This window comes from Camelina sativa, chromosome 6 (genome assembly GCF_000633955.1).
Source record: "Camelina sativa cultivar DH55 chromosome 6, Cs, whole genome shotgun sequence".
NCBI classification, from domain to species: Eukaryota; Viridiplantae; Streptophyta; class Magnoliopsida; order Brassicales; family Brassicaceae; genus Camelina; species Camelina sativa.
Genome location: NC_025690.1, coordinates 1,634,150 through 1,660,330, shown reverse-complemented (window position 1 = coordinate 1,660,330; position 26,181 = coordinate 1,634,150). Strand labels below are relative to the sequence as shown.

The window sequence follows — 26,181 nt, the reverse complement described above, 5'->3', positions numbered from 1 at the left end:
GATTTTTTTATATGGAAAAATAATTGAATGTATTAAAAACACCATTAACTCAAATTAGTTTTGTGACGTACTTTCAATTTTGCATGACCTACACATTTGTTATCAACAAAATTCCTGTAAATAGTAAACACCTCACTAAGCACCATCAAATATCAAATCCCCCATAAAAATTAGAATTCTATAACATTATTTTCTATATAAGTGATTATGTTTCAAAGATTTTATTTATATCCCTTTTGAAGATATGGAAGCAAATGTTGGTTTTAGTTTGTAGATATTCATATTATTATGTTTACAAGAGGTTCAAGTAATTCAAATACGGGATAGCGGTAAATTTTGATTTCTGTTTTAGTTTTATCATATTATATAAGAAACTAATAAATTTTTGATTTCTTATCTTTAGTTATATTTATAACCTACTATTTTTCTCTTTATATATTTTATTATATCTTTGAGCTTTTAAAAGCTCCCATATTATTCCCAAAATTTTGGCATGTGCCATTCTTTTTCAGTTTTAATGAATAATATTAATTAATAATTTTTTTACTTTTTAATTAACGATATCATTGTTTACTTCTGTTTTAACTATGGATAGAATATAGAAATATTGCTGCATAATTTTCTCTACATTGAGGTAGTATTTCTTCTTCTACATATGCAGGTTTTGATGAAGAGTAAGAGAAAACCGAGAATGAAAATGAACTTATTGATTTTTTTGGATGATGATGGTAAAAAAATCGAATTACTTCTGCTGTCCAAGTATCTATTTTTAAAGAATGGTGCATGAAAGAGAAATAAAAAAATTGCAACCAAAAGAAGGCGAATTTTCATTTTTTTTTTTAAACTGAGACTAAAAGAATAGCCACAACATATGTATAAGAAAAAATCTCTTTTCATATTTTGAAGTTGTAACTGTACAAGTTATTTGTTTGTTACATATGTGTGGAGATAAAAATCATAGAAAACAGTTATAATAACCATGCAAAAATATATGCTATATATTGAAGAAACAAATAATGAAATCATAAAACACTAATAAATATGACAAAACAAATTCTATAACACAAAATAAAGATAATGAGAAATCAAACTGTAACATCCGCGAATCGAATTTGTTTGCTCTCGACTCTTGGGGAACTTTAGTTTTTCTAATACTGTCATATTCTAGGACTTTGTAGCTTGGGAGTATGGTTAGTATATTGACTTCGGATGACAATCCAGGGGAGCGCTGTAGGGTGGCAACCCGAGAGACGAATATTAGACTCCCTTATACATTATGGCAAGCGGGCCTAGGCCTGATGAGGAACCAATAAAAACTCAAGGTCGAGACCTATGAGTAAAGGAGAGTCCAAACCTCGAGAGTAAATAATGCATGGAACGTGAGTTTATCGCCTTGAGGTGACCTTTATGGATTGGTCGGAGGAGTGCGGGCCGTGGTGGCGGTTGCACGGAACTCCTTGACTGATTGTTGTTCGAGATTCTAGGACGAATCTATGTTGGTGGGGGAGAATTGAAACATCCGCGAACCGCAATCCCGGTTTAGGGGATGCATCGGTCGATGCAAGTTTGGTTCTCGCGGACGATTTTAAGTTAAACGTTGCGTTTTGGAGTTAGGAAACCTTGAAAGCGTGTATAAAAGGGATTTGAAGTGTTATGGCCGAGGTTTGGCCGTTTCTGCAGAGAAAGAAAGAGAGGAAGAGTTTTGTGAGTGTTCTTGAGAAGTTCTTGGAGTTTGAGGCTTTTCCTGTAGAGGTCTGTAGCTGGGATAATTGTAGGAGCTTCCAAGGAGAGTTTTCTTTCTTGTGTAAGGTTCAGAATCGTCTTAGCAAAGGTAAGTGTATGACCATGGCTTATCTAAGCTGTAGATTTCTCTGATCTGCTTGTTTATATGTTGTGTGGCTTGTTAGAATGTCATTTGAGGCTTTGTGAGGCTTTCTTGTGGCTTGGGATCGAGTTTGATTGTTGTAGGAACGAAGATCCAGCGAGAAGCTTCGGAGAAAAACGATGCTCAGCATGTGCTTCGGTCGATGCACTTTGTCCGTCGATCGATGCAATGCGAGGACGGCGCTGATTGACCTAAGAGAATCGATCGATGCCATGTGGAGGCGTCGGTCGATACAATTATGGATTTCGGGCAATGTCGAGCAAGCATCGGTCGATGCAGTGTGCGTGTCGGTCGATGCAAGTGAACCTTGTATCGGTTGATGCATGCTTGTGTCGGTCGATGCAACCCCAGTTGGTATCGGTCGACGTAGAGTCTTGGTTTGTTGTTGTTTGGTTACTGATTGTTGGTTGATGGTTAGAGATGTCTCTATTTCTTGTGTGTATAGCCCAGTAGATGGGAGGATTGCCTTATTAAGTGTTTATAAATACTTATGCATCTCAATTTGTGTTTGTGGTGCAGGTAAAGGCAAAGTATGATTGTGGAATCAAGGCAATGAAGAGGAGGATGTACTAGTGATTCACTTGGTTGATGTCTGGCTTGCTAGTTTGCTAGAGTTGAGTCATTAGAACATTATTTAGGATTGCTGGTTCTTTGATTCATGTTGTTTGGATATTTATTATGTTTTAATATTGGTTATTGGTTATTGGTTATTGGTTATCTACTGGTTATTGGTATTGTTATGTTATCTGCTGTTGAGTGTTATGGTTAGGTGGCTAGTGGATATGAGGCCACAAGTATAGTTTATTATTATTACTATTATTATATGTATTATTTATTGAAAACAAAAAAACGGGTCGGATCGTTTCACAAACTAATAGGGTTCCTTCTATTAACAAAAAATGATTATAAAAATCATTAATAATACGTTAACAAACGCATAGCCCAAATTTTTATTGACAGGACTATATAATTTATCTATTAATTAGTTCACTATTATAAATAAACAAATAGTTGACCCTATAGGAAATAACATATATATGGATCCATGTGAGGCAAAGATTAACTACAACAAGATGTAATGTTTTATGGAATCATACATAACTAGCTTTGAACCTGCAGTACACTGCGGGACACATTTTTCAGTTCAGTTATATTATTTTTTTACATGTTTTACTACACTATATTTATATAAAAAATAATTATATATTGTATTATTATTATTGCTATTATTATTATTATTATTATTCTTATTATTTGATATTTCGAATTCTAAAGTGTTAATAGTACTATTATTCTTTATTTGTCTTATAATCATATCAACCTTTAAATTTTTTATATCAAAGTGAAATTGGTAGCTGTTCACAAAAGGAAAAAGTAAATTTGATAGTATTGTTCTTTGCTTTTTTTTTTTGAATGAATGTAAAACTTTATTCATCAAAAAAACCGTTTTCTCTTTACAACAAGGGTAACCTAGTTTTATAAAACCTATAGGAAAGCATATAGAAATGTTAGATTCTAGTGGTGGACCAGAGGAAGAGAGCCTCTTCGTACAAATGATTTCCTGAGCCTTGGATGAGTAGAAGCTTGTTTCGAATGGTTCTATCAGTCTGTTTATGCAGTCGAGTTGCTGAAACAGGGGATTCACCGTGCGTGCGGTTATTTCGTTCTTGCCAAATGGAGTGGAGTGCTACCTAAAGTGAGCATCGGAGTAATAAACTGGGGAGTTTGTCAAGTGTTGAGTCGGATAAGAGGGTCTTGATGAGCTCCCAGTCAGAGGTTGAGTGCACCCCAAGGAAGCCAGAGGTGAGTTTACGCCAAATCTGTTGCGAGTAGGGGCATTGGAAAAATAGATGAGATCTTGTTTCCAAGGGTAGTGAGCAGAGAGAGCAAGAAGTGTCTACCGTCTGATTCCAGTTCAACATTCGATCACTTGTGGAGAGTCGATTGAGCATCCCTAGCCATGTCAGGAATGCAAATTTTGGAGTTGCCTGAGGAAACCACACACCTTTTGTCCAGTTTTGCACTGGTTTTTCCATGCACAGTTGGAGCCAGGTGTCTCGAGTCGAGAATTTTTTCTTAGGTCCAGATGTGTGCCTCCACATATGGATATCAGCTATATTAGGTTTGAGCTTAGCTTTGGCAGCAGTGATCTGCTTCTCCACTTCATTTAAAGTGTCCACTCTATGTCGCCGAGTTCGATTATGTAGCATAGCAAATTGAACAGTTTCATGTTTGGGTATCCCAAGATCAAAAAAGTGATCTCGCCAAAAGTATCATGCAACCGTCCCATTGGAGACCAACTGTCGTACCAAAAAGAGGTAGATTTCCCATTTTTGATGTCTTTGCAGTGAAACTGTTTAGCTAGGTCTCTCAACTTGAGCAATTTACGCCACATCCAGGACCCATGTAGGGTTGATTGACCAATATCCCAGAAAGAAGTTTGACGAATTAGGTAGGTGTGCACCCACTGGCTCATAAGGAGTTTGTAGAGAGTAATCTCCAGATGAGCTTAAGTCCACAGACTGTCTTAACCTCCTTTAGAGGTTGCAAGACAAGACCCCCTTCATAGTATGGCAACCAGACAACATCCCAAACAACTTTTGCATTGTGCATTTGCAAATCAGGACCACTCCATAAAATAGCTGAGCATAATATATCAATCTCCTTCACACAACTACTTGGCAGCCGAAAGCAGAGGACCAGAAATTGGTGATACTAGTGAGAACTGTAACATCCGGGAGCCGGAATCCCGGTTTGGGATGTGCATCGGTCGATGCTGGAGGAGCATCGGTCGATGCAGGTTCAATCTTCTGCGTTTTGAGCAAAGGGAAAAGGGAAAACCCTTAAGTCGTATGTTTGTCTCATTCGACGAGTTTTAGCCTTTTTTAGAGAGAAAAGCAAAGAGAAAGGAGTTCTCGTTGTTCTTGGGTGCTATTGGTGATTTCTTGGAGTTGGAAGCTGTTTCTGTAGAGATCTGTAGTTGGGATCATTGTAGGAGCTTCCTAGGAGCGTTTTCTTCCTGTGTTTGGGTCAAATTTCTTATGTGGCAAAGGTAAGTGCATGACCATGGCTTATCTAAGCAGGAGATTCTCTGATCTGTTTGTTTATGTGTTGTTTGGCTTGTTAGAACGTTGTTTAGGTTCGTGTAAGGCTTTCTTGTCGCTTGGTATTGATTCTTGTGGTTGCAGAACCGAAGATCCGGCGAGAAGCTTCGGGGAAAAACAATGCTTGGCATGTGCATCGGTCGATGCCATTGCGAGGACAGCGCGGATTGACCTAGGAGCATCGGTCGATGCCATGTGGAGGCGTCGGTCGATGCGATTAGGGTTTCTGTGTGATGTCGAGCATGCGTTCATCGATGCAATGGAAGCATCGGTCGATGAAACTTGCATCGGTCAATGCAGTCCCCAGGTGGTGTCGGTCGATGCAAGCCTTGTGTCGGTCGATGCAGAGTCTGGTTTGTTTGTTAATTGTTGTTTGATGGTTAGGGTATCTCTATTGCTTGTGTGTATAGCCCAGTAGATGGGAGGATTGCCTTACTGAGTGTTTATAAAATACTCATGCATTGCAATTAGTGTTTGTGATGCAGGTAAAGGCAAAGTGTGATCGTGGAATCAAGGCAATGAAGAGGAGGATGTTCTAGGTGACTCGATTGGATGTTGTCTGGCATTGCTAGGTTGCTAGAGTTGGGTTTTTAGAAACATTGCTAGGTTGCTGGTTCCATGTTTTCTAATGTTTGGTTATTGGTTATTGATATATTGATTATTGGTTATTATTTATTGGATTATTGTTGGTTATTGGTATATGTTATTTCCATTGTTGGCTGGTGTTCGAGGTTAGGTGGCTAGTGGATATGGGACCACTAGTTGTAGTTATTTAATATTTATTATATTATTATTAAAAAAAAGCGGGTGAGGTCGTTTCAGTTTGTGGCAACTTGTCTTGTGGGAAGGTTGATAAAGGGTGAGGACCAGGGTTCGAGGAACGCCTGGCGCACCAATAACCTACTTGGTGGATTGGGATATCCACAGCGATGGGTTAGGATCGATGCCCTGCAGGGCCAGCTTGGGGTCCGTTGGGACGGCTAGCAGTGAGGCTAGGGGATCCGCGGACAGTCCGTTGGGGCAGCTAGCAGTAAGGCTAGTGGGGTCCACGGGACGGGTTGTTACAAGAACCTATTTGATGAGTTGCAGCCGACCTCCATAAGACAAGAATCGACCCGTCCATGAGCTTATACGTTGTCGTATTTTCGCTATAAGAGGCTGATCTGGAGAGATTCCAGCCATGTATAGAGTAGATTTCTCTAGGCTGATCTTCAGTCCTGAAAGTCGAGCGAAGTCATCGAAGATTTGAATAATGCCTTCAACAGATCTTTTAGTACCCTCAGCAAAAACCATTATGTTGTCTGCAAAACAGATTTGTGTGAGAAGAAGATTATGACACCGAGGATGATAGCCAAAGCGGTGTTCTGTTGGTGCCTTATTGATCAAGTGGGAGAGGACATTCATGCAGATAATGAACATATAAGGTGATAGGGAGCAGCCCTGCCTTAGACCACGAGCACTCCCGAAAAAACCAGCCAACTCTCCATTTACCTGCACTGAGAAAGTTGTCGTGGAGATGCACAATCGAATCCAGGTTATAAAGATGTCCAGGAAACCTAAAGCTTGGAGTGTGTTAAGTAAGAATGACCATTGCACTGAATCGAATGCTTTGGAGATGTCAATCTTCATATCACAACGCGGAGAAATGTCATCTAGGTGATAATCTTTCACCAGTTCAGATGCTAGAAGAACATTTTCCATGAGTAGTCTATCTTTGACAAAAGCTGTTTGATTTGAAGAGATGATCTCAGAGAGCAAAATCTTGAGTCGATTCGCAAGAATCTTGGAAATCACTTTATAGATGATGTTGCAACAGGATATGGGACGATAGTCTTTCATTACATGTGCATCGTCTTTTTTAGGAATCAGAGCAAGTATGGTGGTGTTTATACCTTTAGGGAGAAAACCTTTATGGAAAAACGATTGTACAACGACCATAAAATCCTTCCCCAGTACAGGCCATGCTTGCTTGAAGAACTCACTAGTATAGCCATCTGGTCCAAGACTCTTATTTGCAGGCATCAAAAAGAGGACACGCCTGATCTCCTCATCTGAGACATCTTGAATCAACATAGCATGATGAGGATCACTGCAGCAAAAGGGCAACAATGACTCTAAAGATTCAACCGTGGCTCCCTCAAAATCATTTGGAATGAGACCAAGGAAAGTCGAGAAGAATCTCGCTGCTTCGTGTTTGATATCAGCTTGACTCTTGGCAATAGAACCATCTTCACATTGTATCTCGCAGATAGAGTTCTTATTTTCCCGAAGTTTGACTGCATTATGAAACACACGATTATTCTGATCTCCAACCTGAAGCCATTGTAATTTAGACCTCTGCTTCAATAGACCCTCTTCTAGTTCTGAGAGTTGGTGCCATAGAGAGTAAGCTGTTGCCTCATCCTGCATTGCATTAATAGTTGGATTAGCTAAGGTTGCAACTTGTTTAGCACATAAATCAATGTGTGCTTCCCAAGTTCTTTTAACCAGATCCTCCAGATGATCACGTGTCAAACTTCTGATCTCCTATTTCAGACCCTTTAGCTTTTTAATAAACCAAAACACTGTAGTGGTGGAGATAAATAAAGGGTCAGTGTCTTCCCAATACAACTGCACAAGAGGTAGAAACTCCGGTAAAAGAGCTACATAATTGACAAATTTTAAAGGTCGTTTCATAGCTGTTGTTCCCATATCGAACTGGATACGACTACGTAGATGGTCATAACGGCCTCCAGACTCGAAAACACAGTAAGAACGCGGGAACCGGTGGAGCCACACATCATTAATAAGGACACGGTCAAGTTTTTTACAAATGAAACCATCCTCCCGTTTGTTACACCATGTGAATAAAGGTCCATTTGCCCCCATATCCGAGAAGTGAATGGTGGTAGCCAGAATGCTCCTCACCACTCAATATCTCATTAAAATCACCCATAATGATCCATGGCTTACCCTGAAAAAGCTGTGAGTCCTTATGATGACACATATCTTCCCACATACTACTTCTCTCTTCAACCAAGTTCTTTGCGTAAACAAAAGAGCAGATAAATTCCTCTGATTCACCCTCCAACAGAATAGAACACGTGACAATTTGATCACTTTTGAAAACTGGAGTTAAGCGGACAGTAGGTCGCCACAGCACCCAAATACGACCTAACCGGTGATGTCCATAGTTAGACAGAAAGGACCAATTACCAAACACTGAAGATGCTAGTCTAGCTGCTTTATTTTCCTTGATTCGAGTCTCTAAGAGACAACCAAACAGCATCGATTAAGATAACAATATCACTAGTCCATTTCACGGAACACGAAATGTTTAATAGTTTTGTTGAAGCCCCGAACATTCCATGAGAAGCTCATCATTTAAAAAGTACAGTTAGGAAGCCTCTTATTTGAAGAAGCAGAGGTGCTAACCTTTGTTGCCCGATTTGAAGCTTCTGCTAATTCTTTCTGCTTACGTTGAGTGATTCGCGCCGAGGCAAACTATCATATTTGAAGTGATGAGTATTTTATGTGGTCTTTGTCATCTTTCTTCATCCCATTTGTCTTTAGGACTCTCTTTACAATCCACAATAACAAATATCTTTCTGGGTTTGCAACCGTAATTTCCATCTCCACCTTCAATGGTGAATACATTGTTCATTCCGTATATCACCTTACCCAATAGGCCAACACCACACGTTCTCCTTCCAACCTGCACCTCATTTTTTACAATAATCAAATCTAACTTTTCAAATCAAAAACTGAATCCACAAGAATTTTCCGTGTGTTGGCTAGATGATAGTCACAGGACTTTCACAATAAAACTATTGAGTGTTTTTGCATTAAAACTGGAGTTCCTGTATCATATTTCTAGTGTGTTCTTCGTAAGGAAAAAAGCAATTTATATTGTCCATGAAGTGGGAGAATTAAGATGAGAGGAGAGCTTACCCTTCACAGTAAAGAATTGTGACTTGTGAGCCATCACTACAACACCTGCACATGCAAGCAAATTCGTTGAACTCCATAAATACATATATGGCTTCGTTTTCCTACGAACTCCGTATATCCTTCTCACAATGCTTTCATACCATTTTCCAAACAATTAAATGTAAATTAAGAACCTGTTTCATACTTCGCCACATGAATAAAAATCACCATTCTGAAACATATAACACTACAAAAAAAAAAAAGAGTATATTGTATCCCTTAAATCATATATATAAAAGTAAGGTTTCACTCTCTCTTTATTGGTCAATTTGATCTTTAATGTTTTAAAATATAATATTTAGTTTTACTTAAACTTAAAATTCAACACATTTAATCATATATATAAATTTATACTTTAAATTCACTATCTACTACTAAAGTGTAACTGAAGTAATACAAATTGTGAATTGACTATTGGTTTTCTCCATTCATTTTCAATTAAACACACCATCAATTATAATTGTAACTCCTCTAATTAAATTATTTTAAAAATATAACTTCTATCACTACAAATCCTATAAATAGTCATTCCCACATCCTTCTCCACCATATCTCAAATTCTAAATATTTTTTTTGTTTGTTTATGTTTTTGCATGGGTTGAAAACTCATTGTAAGTGTTTAATTATATATTTTGTTGGATATATCTTATATTGTGTTTTTAATTTTATTTCTTTGTTTTATGTATTACTCGATTTCTTATTATTATTTTTAATTGTACATTACATATGATAATAAAAATTTTACATTACATATGTATAATAAAAATTTGATGGCAATACAAAAAAAATTATCATGCAGATTCAAAAAATATTAATTTTGATCATTGCAAAATAAGATAATCAAGCTAAAGAAATCATCTTTATTCTTTACCTAGATGTTTGATTATTAATCTAGATGTTTGATTATTTCTTACATATTTGTATTATTGTAAAAGTATGCAATGTTTTAATGAAATAAACTATTGTAATACAATTATTAAATTATTTTCTTTAATTCTCTCTTACCTCCAATAAAATTGTAATACATGTTTTTAGTATACTCATCATTATATTTAGTTCTTGTGATCCAACATATAATTATTTAAAGCTTTTGATTGCAATTCATATGATTTTATAGGGATATATTTAATTTGTTACATACAACATAATTTGGATTTTAATTATTTACCTCTTTAGTTTATGTATTAGTTTATATCATAGTAAATATTCATTTTTACATATATAAAAAATTAAGGTTTCCCTCTCTCCTTATTGGTCAATTTTCTCTTTAATGTTTTAAAGATAATATTTCTTTTTAATTAAACTTAAAATTCAACACATTTAATCATATACATAAATTCATAATTTAAATTCACTATTTACTACTAAATTGTAACTGAAATTACATAAATTGTGAATTGACTATTGTTTTCCTACATTCATTTTCAATTAAACACACTATCAATTATATTTGTAACTCCTCTAATCAAATTATTTTAGAAATATAACTTCTACCACTTCAAATCCTATAAATAATCATTCCTACATCCTCCTCCACCATATCTCAAATTCTAAATATTTTATTTGTTTTGTTTAGGTTTTTGCATGGGTTGAAAACTCATTGTAAGTGTTTAGTTATATATTTTGTTGGATATATCTTATATTGTGTTTTCAATTTTATTTCTTTGATTTATGTATTGCTTCATTCCTTCTTTGTTTTCTTACTATTTTTAATTTTAAATTACATATGTATAATAAAAATTTGATGGCTATACAAAAAACATTATCATGCAGATTCAAAACAATATTAATTTTGATCATTGCACAATAAGATAATCAAGCTAAAGAAATCATATTTATTCTTTGTCTAAATGTTTGATTATTTCTTACATATTTATTTTATTTGTAAAAGTATGCAATGTTTTGATGAAAAAACTATTCTAATACAATTATTAAATTAATTTTCCTTAATTCTCTCTTACTTCCAAAATGTTAAATACATTTTTAGTATACTCATCATTATATTTAGTTCTTATGATCCAACATATATATAATTATATAAAGATTATTATTATGTTTATTTAATTCAAGTTTTGTAATCTAATGATTTTTCTATATAAAAGAAGATTTGATATTCCATTTCCAATCCAGTTGTACTACAAAGAGAAAATAATTAGAACTAAACCTAGAAATATAATTTAAATTAAGTAGAATATAAAAAAATTAAAGATAAAATTAATCTATGGAATTTTTTTAAAGATTTTGACTGCACTTCATAATTTCATATGATTTTATTGGGAATGTATTTAATTCATATAAACAACTTAAACTGAATTTGGATTTTAATTAATTTAACTCTTTAGTTTATGTATTAGTTTATATGAACAACTTAAACTGAATTTTTGAATATCATAGTAAATATTCATTTTTATTATGTACAATACATAGTATTTGTTTTAGCTTGAATGGTCAAAATACATAAAACTAGGGCATTTGCACAAATACCCTTTTCACTATAATTTTTTGCAAAAAATACCCTTTTTCGTTGTCCATTTTCAATAGTACTCTTTTTAATATACAACATAACTAAATTTTAACCCTAAACTTCAAATACTAAACTCTACCCCCTCAAAACTATATCCTAAATATAAAATAGAGAATCCAAATCTAAAAAATAAAATTCAGAAGTTAATTTAACACATTATAATTGTGTGAAAGAGGGCAAAAATGAAAATGACAAAAAGTTGTATTTTTGAGAAGGGGTATCAACAAAATGGTATTTCTAACATTTTTTCATAAATGGGCCTATTATGCAAGCTGAACAATAAAAAAATAAAATATTCCAGAAATATGCATGTATAGTTATATTGAAAAACGTTATATAATTTGATATTGTAATGAAAATTATTTGATATTTCAAACCTCTTTTCTAATACCACTTTTGAAAAATACACCTTTTAAAAACTTTATATTAAAAATACCACTAAAAACTGAAATATGAGTAATCTTAGAAAAATATACATAAACTACCTATATATATAATGTGTATTTTATATATACTTTATAAATACCTTTTAATAACCTTTCAAAACCTTATAAATATTTGAATCGAGTGTCTAAGTAGTAGGTAATATCTAGAAATAACTTATAAATCTTATAAAACTTTATAATTTTGCATATTTAAAAATTGATATTTTTAAAAATAGATAGGTGAAAGGGACATATTTTTAAAAATATTTGCATACTTTATTATTATTAAAGTAATTAAAATTAAGTAACATAATTAATACAGCAATCCGCGCATATGCGCCGACTGTTACCTAGTTGTATCATAAAGTTAAGTGATGTTATTTTAAATTGCTCATTATAAATGAAGTAAATATAAAGGGCTAAGCATCAATTATATTAACTGAAGCTATAGTTAACTATTGATTCAATTTCTATTAATTTGTATCACTTTTATATAATTGATATAAAATTTAAATTTACATCATTTAGATAACTGATGTGTCTATTAATTGTTGGTAAGATCAGTTTTTAAAATGATACAAAATTAACATCAATAAAAACTGGTGTTAAAATAAATAATATTAATATTTTTAATTAATATATAGTTTTTTTTTCAAACAGAAGGTAACGTATAAGTCGATCATGAAAAAACTAATTTTGATTATATCAATAATCGACATGTATATTATTTTTTAATTATTGATTATATACAACTTTATTTTATTTTATTACTAGATAAGGGTTCGCACGATGAGCGGGTTTAAAATTGTTGAAGAAAATAAATCCTAAACCTTAAACAGTTTTTTGAAGATATATAAAGAGATTTTATTTCCTAAAGTAAATATAGAAAGAATTTAAAATAGAGAATATTTATATTTACCTTCATATATTTGTTTATATTTATATAGTTTTAATATATTATAAAAATTATTACAATAATTTTGTAACATCCGTGAACCGAAATCCCGGTTTGGGAATTGCATCGATCGATGCAGATGTTGCATCGGTCGATGCAGGTGCAATTCTCTGCGTTTTGACTTAAGTTAAATGCTGTGTTTTGGGCAAAAGAAAGGGGTAAAACCCTTAATCGTTTCTTTTGTCTAATTATGTGATTTTGGCCGCTTTTGAGAGAAACAAAAAAGAGAGAGAGAGAGCGTTCTTGGTGTTCTTGGTGGTTTCTCTGGATTTGAGGTTGTTCTTGTAGAGATCTGTAGCTGGGATCGTTGTAGGAGCTTCCTGGAAGTGTTTTCTTGCTTGTTTGAGGTTCAGATTCTTCTTGGCAAAGGTAAGTGCATGACCATGGCTTATCTAAGCTAGAGAACCCTCTATTTTGCTTGTGTGTATTGTTAGACCTTTTAGGACGTTACTTTGGACGTTAGGAAGCTTTCTTGTGGATTGGGATCGAGTCTTGTGGTTGCAGGAACAAAGATCCGGCGAGAAGCTTCGGGGAAAACACGATGCTCGGCATTGCATCGGTCGATGCATATCCTACGTCGGTCGATGCAAGTGCGAGGACAGCGCATAAAACTTTAGGGTTTTCGTGTTATGTCGAGCATGCATCGGTTGATGCGGATTGGATGTCGGTCGATGCAGCGTCTGTGTCGGTCATCACTCCTCCGACCGATCTACAGAAGGTAACCTCTAGGCGATAGACTCACGCTCCAGGCATTATTTGCTCTCGACTTTTGGACTCTCCTTTTTACTCACAGGCCTAAACCTTGAGTTTTTATTGGCTCCTCATCAGACCGAATCCTGCATGCCATAATATTGGCTCATCATCGGGCCTAAGACCGCATGCCATAATATATATAAAGGAGTCCAATACTCGTCTCTCGGGTTGCCACCCTACAGTGCGCCCCCGGATCGTCATCCAAAGTCGATATACCAGGCATACTCCCAAGCCACAAAGGNTATAAAGGAGTCCAATACTCGTCTCTCGGGTTGCCACCCTACAGTGCGCCCCCGGATCGTCATCCAAAGTCGATATACCAGCCATACTCCCAAGCCACAAAGGCTTAGAATATGACGGTACTAGGAGGACCTAAGTCCCCCAAGAGTCGCGAGCAAACAATTCTGAACATGTCTGAGTCCTATTCTTATCGAGGTTTCGTTCCCGTGGCTCGCGTAAGACAACATGATGCCCTACCAACCACATATCCCCTCACCGGAATACCTCATGACCACACAAGGATCATCTCACTGCCCAACAGGCGGCCACAAAGGCGAAACAAATATCCTAAACAGGACCGCTACCAAGGCCAAACTAATGTCCTAAACAGGACCGCCACCAAGGCCAAACAAATATCCTAAACAGGACCGCCACAAAGGCCACTCGTCCAGAAGGACCGTCACAAATACCATATGTCCCGAAGGACCGCCTCAACAGGCACTCGGGCTAAACAGCCCGCCACAAAGGCCACACTCTGGCTAAACAGCCCGCCACAAAGGCCACACAATGGCTAAACAGCCCGCCACAAAAGCCACACAATGGTTAAACAACCCGCCACAATGGCCACACAATAACTCAAAAGATCGCCACACACGGCGCAATGACTGAAAGTTCTGCCACTAAGGCCACACAAGCCCTCTCCAAGGCTCTCCGCCACCAAAAATAGACAAATTCTAACTCACATCAAACTTTCCATTTTTAGCACTTTCCACTCCTAGAAACTTTCCACTTATAGACACTTCTAAAACAGGAAACTGTCCCGCAAACCACCGCCTCACGAAAACTTTGTACCCCAAACACCACCTCATCTTGTTACTTAGTCGCACAAGCAATCACCCCAAGCGACGAAGTAAACAAGAGAGATGGGCTGGAATACTCCATTCCCGCTCCAGCAACGGATTTCAGATGGGACCAGGCTAGGCAAGCTCAAGTCGCGGCTTGCTTCTCATACCACTTCTTAAACCTTGCCTTCATCCTCGCCTCTGGCTCCCAAGTCTGCTCCTCAACACCATCACAGTCCCAAAGGACTCTCATCAAAGGAATCTTCTTCTTCTGAAGTTCTTTGATCCTCCTCCCCAGAACCCTCACTAGTCTCGCCTCGAAAGTCATGTTAGGCTGAAGATCTTCAGGAATCTTAGCCAACAACTAATCATCCTCACGGAGACACTTCCCCAACATAGACACATGGAAAACCTTATCGAATGCTCGTATAACCTCAGGTAACTCCAGTCTATATGCCACTGGTTCAACCCGCTTAATCACTCTAAACGGACCCATATACCTCGGACTCAACTTAGTCTCAGTCAATGACCTGTTCGAACCCCGCAATATGGCCATCTTGAGGTACACTCTATATCCAACCTGAAACTCAAGATCTCTCCTCCTCCTATCGGCAAAACTCCTCTGCCGATCCTGAGCTTCCTTTATGTTCAGCTTGAGAACCCGAATCTTCTCCGAGGTCTCCTGAAAAAAATCCGCCCCGTACATGCTCCTCTCCCCCACCTGAGTCCAGCATAACGGTGTACGACACGACCTCCCATACAAAGCCTCATAAGGTGTCATCCCGATACTCGCCTGGTAACTGTTGTTGTAAGCAAACTCTACCAAGCTCAAATGATATGCCCAATGGCCACCCCAATCCAACACACACATCCTCAGCAAATCCTCCAACGTCTAGATCGTCCTCTCTGACTGTCCATTTGTTTGGGGATGATAAGTTGTACTCATATGCACCTTAGTANCGAAAGTCATGTTAGGCTGAAGATCTTCAGGAATCTTAGCCAACAACTAATCATCCTCACGGAGACACTTCCCCAACATAGACACATGGAAAACCTTATCGAATGCTCGTATAACCTCAGGTAACTCCAGTCTATATGCCACTGGTTCAACCCGCTTAATCACTCTAAACGGACCCATATACCTCGGACTCAACTTAGTCTCAGTCAATGACCTGTTCGAACCCCGCAATATGGCCATCTTGAGGTACACTCTATATCCAACCTGAAACTCAAGATCTCTCCTCCTCCTATCGGCAAAACTCCTCTGCCGATCCTGAGCTTCCTTTATGTTCAGCTTGAGAACCCGAATCTTCTCCGAGGTCTCCTGAAAAAAATCCGCCCCGTACATGCTCCTCTCCCCCACCTGAGTCCAGCATAACGGTGTACGACACGACCTCCCATACAAAGCCTCATAAGGTGTCATCCCGATACTCGCCTGGTAACTGTTGTTGTAAGCAAACTCTACCAAGCTCAAATGATATGCCCAATGGCCACCCCAATCCAACACACACATCCTCAGCAAATCCTCCAACGTCTAGATCGTCCTCTCTGACTGTCCATTTGTTTGGGGATGATAAGTTGTACTCATATGCACCTTAGTACTCATCTCTGCCTGAAATGCCCTCCAGAACACCGAAGTGAACTTGGAATCCCTATCAGACACAATGCTCGCTGGCACCCCATGCAACCTGACTATCTCCTTCACATACTTCTTAGCCAAGACCGCTACTCCATCAGTCTTCTTAATGGTCAGAAAATGTGCTGACTTAGTCAACCGGTCCACAATGACCCAAATAGCATCAAACGTCCTGGACAATGGCAAGCCAACCACGAAGTTCATAGTAATCATATCCCACATCCACTCTGGAATGGAAAGACTCTTCAGCAAGCCACCTGGTACCTGATGCTCAGCCTTCACTAGCTGATACACATCACACCTCGCGACCCACCTAGCCACATCCTTTTTCATCCCGACCCAATGATCGTATNACCTCGGACTCAACTTAGTCTCAGTCAATGACCTGTTCGAACCCCGCAATATGGCCATCTTGAGGTACACTCTATATCCAACCTGAAACTCAAGATCTCTCCTCCTCCTATCGGCAAAACTCCTCTGCCGATCCTGAGCTTCCTTTATGTTCAGCTTGAGAACCCGAATCTTCTCCGAGGTCTCCTGAAAAAAATCCGCCCCGTACATGCTCCTCTCCCCCACCTGAGTCCAGCATAACGGTGTACGACACGACCTCCCATACAAAGCCTCATAAGGTGTCATCCCGATACTCGCCTGGTAACTGTTGTTGTAAGCAAACTCTACCAAGCTCAAATGATATGCCCAATGGCCACCCCAATCCAACACACACATCCTCAGCAAATCCTCCAACGTCTAGATCGTCCTCTCTGACTGTCCATTTGTTTGGGGATGATAAGTTGTACTCATATGCACCTTAGTACTCATCTCTGCCTGAAATGCCCTCCAGAACACCGAAGTGAACTTGGAATCCCTATCAGACACAATGCTCGCTGGCACCCCATGCAACCTGACTATCTCCTTCACATACTTCTTAGCCAAGACCGCTACTCCATCAGTCTTCTTAATGGTCAGAAAATGTGCTGACTTAGTCAACCGGTCCACAATGACCCAAATAGCATCAAACGTCCTGGACAATGGCAAGCCAACCACGAAGTTCATAGTAATCATATCCCACATCCACTCTGGAATGGAAAGACTCTTCAGCAAGCCACCTGGTACCTGATGCTCAGCCTTCACTAGCTGATACACATCACACCTCGCGACCCACCTAGCCACATCCTTTTTCATCCCGACCCAATGATCGTATCTCTTGAGGTCACGGTACATCTTAGTCGCTCCTGGATGAATAGAGAACATGCTCGGATGAGCCTCGCTCAGGATCTCCTGCCTCAACTCCTCATCCTTAGGCACACTTGTAACATCCGCGAACCATAACTCTACGTTTTGGGGATGGGTGTCGACCGACACCAAGAGTGGTGTCGACCGACACCAAGAGTGGTGTCGACCAACACCACTTATTTCTGGTTCGACCAGATTGAGTTTTTGATCGTTTTGGTTCGGTTTGGTTTAAGGAAAACCATTGAACCAAGGTTTAAAAGGGAGAAAACGACCTAGGGTCGTGTTTTGGTTGTTTTATGCCGCTTTTGAGAGGAAAAGAAGAAAAAGAGAGTTCTTGAGGTTTTTGGTGAGATTGGTGAGATTCCTTGCTGTTCTTGAGAGATCCAAGACTCAGAAGGAGTTAGAAGCTTGCTAGGAGGGTTGGATTCGTTGCTGTTGGTCTGAATCTTCCTGCAAAGAGGTGAGTGCATGACCATGGCTAATCTAAGCCCTTGATTTCCTTGTTCTTGCTTGTTTGTTGTTGTTTTGTGTGTTTTCTTGCTGGGGATTGGATGATACAGGTTCCTAATGATGTTTCTGGCATGGGTTTTGAGTATTGGATGGTTTGGAGGAGACTAGGAAGCGAAATTCGACTCTCGGCTTCGTGCGGATCACAGTTGCAGGTGGAGTGTCGATGACAGTTGGGTTCCCAGCACCCCCGGCACGCTCACCGGCTAACCCCCACTGGTCCCCCTGATACGCTTGCGATCCTACGACGTACCTCCTTGTGGAACTCTGGACCACACACTCGCTGGCCTCGAGAACCCGCCCGACCACGACCACGACAATGCCCACGTCCACGACCAACAACCCAACCACCTTTAACCACTGCTCTTTCAAGAACAGAGGCTACCAAGCATATAAATAAACCGAAACCACACAAAGAAACATAAATACACCTCACCGTGGAATCTCATTGAAGGATCGAAGAAGATGTTCTAGGACTCCATGCCACACGCAATTAACTAACTCACATAATCAATCAAAACATACAATCCCCAAACATCTACAGCACAAAGCCTAGTGAACCCAAACCTAGAACCGTAAGGGCTCTGATACCATTTTTTTTTTTAATTAATAAATAATAAATAATAATAATAAATAATTACAGCTAGTGGTCTCATACCCACTAGCCACCTAACCACAAACACAACCAACAACGGAAATAACATATACCAATAACCGATAAATAATCCAATCATAATCCAATAACCAATATTAATTCTAAATCATAAACTAATGATCCAAACAGCATAAACCAGAGAACCAGCAATCCTAAACAACATTCTAGGACTCAACTCTAGCAACCTAACAGAAGCCAGACAACCAAGCGAACCACTAGAACATCCTCCTCTTCATTACCTTGATTCCACGATCACACTTTGCCTTTACCTACATCACAAACACAAATTGCAATGCATGAGTATTTTATAAACACTCAGTAAGGCAATCCTCCCATCTACTGGGCTATACACACAAACAATAGGGACATCTCTAACCATCAATAAACAATCAACAATCAACAATAACAAACCAGGACTCAGCATCGACCGATACCAACATGCATCGACCGACACCAGTGGGAGGTTGCATCGACCGACGCAAGATCTGCCTCGACCGATGCAAGGCTAACTTGCATCGACCGATGCTCCCATTGCATCGATCAACGCATGATCAACATAGCACAAAAACCCTAGATTTTACGCGCCGTCCTCGCATCTACGTCGACCGATGCAATGCCGAGCATCGTTTTCCCCCAAAGCTTCTCGCCGGATTTTTGTTCCTGTAACCACAAACACAATCCCAAGCCACAAGAAAGCTTCCAATCGTCTCAAATACCAATCTAACAAGTCTAACAACACATAACACGCAAATTAGAGAGATCTCTAGCTTAGATAAGCCGTGGTCATGCACTTACCTTTTCCAAGAAGAAACTGAACCTCAAACAAGCAAAACAACGCTCCTAGGAAGCTCCTACAACGATCCTAACTACAGATCTCTATAGGAACAGCCTCAAATCTCCAGAAATCACCAAGAACACTTAGGGAACCGTTCTCTCTTTGTTTTCTCTCAAAAGCGGCTAAACTCCCCGAATGAGACAAAACACTCAAGTTAAGGGTTTTGCTAACCCAAAACGCAGCGTTTAACTTAAGTCGAAACGCAGAGAACTGAACCTGCATCTACCGATGCACCTTCTGCATCGACCGATAAAATCCCCAAACCGGGATTTCGTTCACAGATGTTACAGAAATTTACTAAGATCGAAAGGAAAAGAAAAAATGATAATTTTCATATAGAGAGTTCTAGAAGTAGTAGTAAGTAATATGTATTGTACTAAACCTTGAAAAAAAATGTTCTGATCCAAAGCAGCAATCTGCTTAATATCATTTTCATTTAAGACCTAAGTCAGCAAAGAAGAGGTGAGTCAATTTACACAAACACTAATATTTCTTCTTGAATCAACCCTAAAAGCTTGAATAAAAACGACATCTTTATCTCGATTGGACCTGCGATTGAAAAAGAAATTAATGAACTTTGTCATGCCGAAGTTGCTCTTTTGTGAAATTTTTAATCTTTTGTATATCAGACATCAATTGTGTGGTTAGGGAGGGGCTTACATGAGGAATTAATATCTTTATATCTCTCTTCTCTTCTTCCTTCTTCTTCTTCATATCACTATGTGTTTCTCTCTCTCTGCTTTCTACTTCTCTCTCTCTATTCTATGTTTTCAAATTTCTTCCCTATCCTAATTTTTAATCTTGCATCTTCTTTGAAAGAGTTCTCGATAACCAGAGAATTAGATTTCAGAATCTGTAGATTTTGATGAAATTCTTGTTCGAATTAATCAAAGGTGAATTTGGTAAGATTGCTTTGCCTCTTTAACAATGACCTATGCTTCTTCCATGTCTCGTGCTTTTCTTCTCTTTATGTTTGTTTCATTGAAGGCAAAACTTTGTGACGATGTTTTTGTTTCTTCTCTCTAACTGAATCCAAGAGCAGTCTTATAGTATGAAGGAGAAGAACAAACAATTAGAGTCGTCGTGTTTTTTTTTATTATGTTGGCAAAGGTCTATGAAGTGAAAGAGAACGTGATGTGGCACATAGAGGTGTCAATCTTGTTGGCTCGGCCCGGTCCGGACCGAAATCCGCAAAACCCGCATATATTTGAACCCTTCTCGGCCCGCGCCAAAATATTTTCAAGCCTATATTTCAAAGCCCGACCCGCCTCTAACAGGGCTACAAGATTTTTCGGGCTTTTCTGAGCTTATCTTACGGATCAATAATTCAAACTTATAAATTAGTTTATAATATGTCTTAAAAATCAATGTTTAAATGTGCAATATAAGACAAATCAATCAAAATTTAAATAACTCATCTATATTCATTAAACCCAACTTAATCTAAAATAAAAAAATTAAAACCAAATAAATGTTTATACTTTAACCAAATAAGAAATATATAATTTATATAAAATATCACAGATAAAATTTTATAAATATTAAGTAAGGTTATTAAGTAAATATGAAAACTAAAATTAGAGTTTTAAACTTTATTTACAATAAATCATTAAAAAATATTGCAATCAAACAAAAATGTTAAAAAAAATATAATTATATTTGTATAAGGGTTTTCGGGCTCGTCCGAGCCCGATCGGACTAAGCCCTAAAAACTCTAAAGCCCTAACGAGATAAGTCCAAAAGACACGATTTTTCTTGACATGTATTTTAGTCCGAGTCTGGTGTTTTTCAAGACCGAACCTGATTTTTGTTTTATTGTATTGATTAGTGACAACGATTGAATTAAAAAAACAGTCGAAATAATGAAAAACATTTCTCAGGAAGTTCCCATGCTTAGAGATTATTAGAGATTATTTAACCTGCAACAGCTCTTTACGTACAGCTTCCCATGCTTATCAGTTTCAGACTTTTGTCTTTATTTCAGCAAAGAATAAACAACGAAAGTGAAATCAATTGATAAAAAACGGAAATTATTATTATTATTCATTCACCAAATCAAATATGGAAAAGTTATGAAAAAAAAGAAGAAGAAGAGAGAACTAAAGTCATAACCCTAAGAATTCTCATACTAGGTCACATACTAGAGAAACGAAAGAAAAAAAGTTAGNTTAATGCAAAAAAAGCCCTTTAACACAAAATTTCAACTCAGCACATTACTGAGACCTAATCTTAATCAGTCCATTATTGAAAAAACTTAGAGAGACTGACACATAGGATGGAGGTGAATTAAGTACCTGGATGAGAGTCTAGGTTTTTTTGTTCCTATGAATGTTAATGAGAGTCTAGGTTTTTTTGTTCCCTCATGATGAAATATAGGATTTCTAGATTTGGGAACGAAAAAAAAATGATTTTATTTCATACGTATAACGTGGCTAAAAAGAAAAAAGTAAATTTACCTAATTATTTTAATAAATTGATAAGGGATTTCAAAGATATGGAGAAACCCGATAGAGAACGGCAGCGATGTTTTGTTCTACTTTTACTGCCGGCGAAGATTCTAAATCGCCGAAGGATTTTGGTGGACGATTATAATTAGGGATTACGAAAGCATATTTTCATACAGTTATAATATCTCAGCAAAGAAAGAATAAACAACGAAACTGAATCAATAGATAAAAATCGGAAATTATTATTATTATTCATTCCTTCACCAAAAAAACAAAAAAGAGAGAGTAATAAAAAAAAAAAAGTTAGGGTTTTGGAGCAGCTGGTTCCTCAAAAGCCCAAGAGTTCTCCTTGCGAACTTTTTCCTCTTCTTCGGGTGTGAAATCGTTCTCGATATTAAAGATCACACGAACCTCCTCTGGCGTCATGTCTTTGATGTGATCTGCAACGTTCTGGCAAGTGAGATCAAGAAGGCCTTTGACGTTGAGATAGTTAGCAGCGAGAATGAGTTGAAAGATTGTCGCCAGATCTTTATCCTTGAGAAACTCTGCTTCCCATTCCTTGAGCTTCACGGCTTCTTCTCCAGACATTGAATCAGCTTCTTTCTTCTCCTTGTCTTCCTTGCTCTCTTCTTCAGCATCTACAACATTGACGTGTGTTTTGCAATACTCGATCACCATGGAGAGGATCTTTCCGGTGACGTTTGTAAGCGGGATTGCTTTGTCTGCACACTCGTCTTCGATCATGTGCCTTACGATCTGCAGTTTTCTCGCCACCACTTCCTCAATTACGAAAGACTCGCCATCAGAGCTCACCAACTCTATCTTTTTCGAAGACATATTGTTTATGAATTATGCAAAAGCTATTGGAATGAGAGAGATTGTTGAATGATGAATGGAATAAAGAGGAGTCGAAGATGGTCTATTTATAAAGTTTAAGAGTCGGTTAATTGTATTTTCCTTTTCACAATTGGAAAACTTGTGTTTCTTCCTTTTTCATCCAAGTCCCAATCATAATAGGAAAAACCAAATACTACTTTAACTAGGTTTTACTTTTAATAATTTTGGTCTTAACCGCAGGTAAAAATTCTGGACTTATCTTGAGAAACGCCCTTCCTCGGATGCTTACGGCCAAGATAACCAGGGAGTGGTATTTTCTCTTGTGTCATTTAATCAGTTGACTTCCTTTAGTGTCCTTAAATATAATTTCTCCAGACTAAAGGAAGTCAACTGATTAAATGACACAAGAGAAAATACCACTCCCTGGTTATCTTGGCCGTAAGCATCCGAGGAAGGGCGTTTCTCAAGATAAGTCCAGAATTTTTACCTGCGGTTAAGACCAAAATTATTAAAAGTAAAACCTAGTTAAAGTAGTATTTGGTTTTTCCTATTATGATTGGGACTTGGATGAAAAAGGAAGAAACACAAGTTTTCCAATTGTGAAAAGGAAAATACAATTAACCGACTCTTAAACTTTATAAATAGACCATCTTCGACTCCTCTTTATTCCATTCATCATTCAACAATCTCTCTCATTCCAATAGCTTTTGCATAATTCATAAACAATATGTCTTCGAAAAAGATAGAGTTGGTGAGCTCTGATGGCGAGTCTTTCGTAATTGAGGAAGTGGTGGCGAGAAAACTGCAGATCGAAAGGCACATGATCGAAGACGAGTGTGCAGACAAAGCAATCCCGCTTTCAAACGTCACCGGATAGATCCTCTCCATGGTGATCGAGTATTGCAAAACACACGTCAATGTTGTAGATGATGAAGAAGAGATCAGCAAGGAAGCCAAGGAGAAGAAGGAAGATGATTCAATGTCTGAAGAAGAAGCCGCGAAGATCAAGGAATGGAAGCAGAGTTTCTCAAGGATAAAGATCTGGCGACATCTTCCAACTCATTCTCGCTGCTAACTATCTCAACGTCAAAGGCCTTCTTGATCTCACTTGCCAGAACGTTGCAGATCGCATCAAAGACATGACGCCAGAGGAGGTTCGTGAGATCTTTAATATCAAGAACGATTTCACACCAGAAGAAGAAGAACAAGTTCGCAGGGAGAACTCTTGGGCTTTTGAGGAACCAGCTGCTCCTCCAAAACCCTAACTTTTTTTCTTTCGTTTCTCTAGTATGTGATATAGTATGAGAACTCTTAGAGGATTGCCATTGCACATCCTCAAATGAGTGTCACTATCTTTTAATAATATTAAAAATAATAATAATCTCTTCACACTCTTGTTTTTTTTTTCTTTTGTCCTCCCATTAGTCATCTTTGGATGTCTAATTTGTTTTATTAAAAATGTGTTTGATCAATTACAAAACAAAAAGATAGAAGCTATATGATGGTAGCAATCCAAGGCAACTTAATCAAAAAACAAATCTGTTTAATTTACTGAGAATTTTGTGCTAGAGAATGTAGCTTTGTTCTCAAATTCTTTTCAGCAGAGACAAAGTAGTAAGTATACAGAGACAAAGTTACACATACCATGACGTCAAATTGCTCTGGTTTCATGGTCAACATATCTTCTTCAAAATCACAACATTTCCCTAATTATGATGGTCATGAGGATGATATGCTCACAAACTATCAAAGTTTACCATGACATTGCTTAACAGGAAGAAGCAACTGCATAAAGAAGCATTGCTTAGGGTTATGGCTTTAGTTCTCTCTTCTTTTTTTTATTTTCATAACTTTTCCATATTTGATTTGGTGAATGAATAATAATAATAATAATTTCCGTTTTTTATCAATTGATTTCACTTTCGTTGTTTATTTTTTGCTGAAATAAAGACAAAAGTCTGAAACTGATAAGCATGGCGGGAAGCTGTACGTAAAGAGCTGTTGCAGGTTAAATAATCTCTAATAATCTCTAAGCATGGGAACTTCCTGAGCAATGTTTTTTATTACTTCGACTGTTTTTTTAATTCAACTAGGTATTAGTCCACGCAATACGTGGTTGCATGTCATGCATAATAGTTTTTATTATATTTCTGAATATTTATAAAAATAATATTTTGTTTTTTTTCTATTAACAATAATAACATAATCAAATAATAGATTTTAAGATTGTATTCTAGTAAAATTGTACCAAAAAAAAGTATCAAAATATTAGTAACTATGTGTAAAAATATTATGTATAAATATTCCTCAATTCAAAGTTTAAAGAAATTTAAATAGAAGCTATATATATATATATATATATATTTGTTAAAATTTATTTCTAATTAGCTCACATTTAATGTCATGTGTAATTCTACATTTAACTCAAATGTAACTCTTACCCAGTATTATTATAAATTTTATTCTTCATTTATCTTTCAAGGTAAAATGTCTTATGTTAAATTTTCATATTTTTTATTTTTGTTAGCTATATTTATTTGTATTAAATGTAGAATTACACATGACATTAAATGTGAGTTAATTAGAATTTTTTTTTTGTTTTTTTTCTATGAAAGGAATACCAAGTAGCCCAATGGAATTTTAAACTTACACATAATTTGGTTTTTTGTTGATATAAAATCAAACATTTTTTTGGGTCAAAATATAAAATCATACATAAAAATTCAAATTCATATTATTTTGTAATTGACAAACTAAATTAGTTTTCTTATAACATCATATGAACTTCAATCTAAAGATTTTTTAAAATCTCAAGAAAACTTCTATCTTTATGGTTTCTTTTTTTAACGTTCACTCATCAACTTATATTCTAGTGTTAGATTTCATACTAATAGTTTCATCTTTAGAGACTTTAATTAGATGGTATTTTTAAAAAATTATATTCTTTTTCTATATTATACTCCATTTAAACTTAAGTGCTATAAGAGAATAGAGAATTAGACATGGATCTTTTCCACCTCATGACATTGTGGGATGAATATAGTAGAAAAATATTACAATGGATTACTTATAAGATGATAATCTAAAATATACAATGGAGATGAACCTTTTAAAACATCTAAAACAATGTAATATATATATATATATATATATATGAAAAATTCCAAAAATATAGAATTAAGCTTTTACAATGAGATTTGAATTGATTTCTTAAACACATACAACAACAACAACAACAACAAACACACAAAAAAATATATATTTGAGATATAGTTGAAGAGGATGAGAGAATGAAAGAATGAGAGATCAAACATTTAAAGTAAAGAATTAAGATGTTTTATTTAGTTTGATTCCC

The 26,181-nt window shown here is 36.8% G+C and overlaps 1 protein-coding gene and 1 pseudogene across 1 annotated transcript; one reads left to right on the top strand and one right to left on the bottom strand.

Moving 5' to 3' along the window:
- LOC104790080 (SKP1-like protein 14) lies at positions 22,254–22,863 on the bottom strand. Its single transcript, XM_010515779.1, has one exon. It carries the CDS (start codon positions 22,824–22,826, stop codon positions 22,293–22,295), a length of 534 nt encoding a protein of 177 aa, XP_010514081.1. The 5' UTR covers positions 22,827–22,863; the 3' UTR covers positions 22,254–22,292.
- Positions 23,517–24,091, top strand: LOC104793853 (annotated as a pseudogene).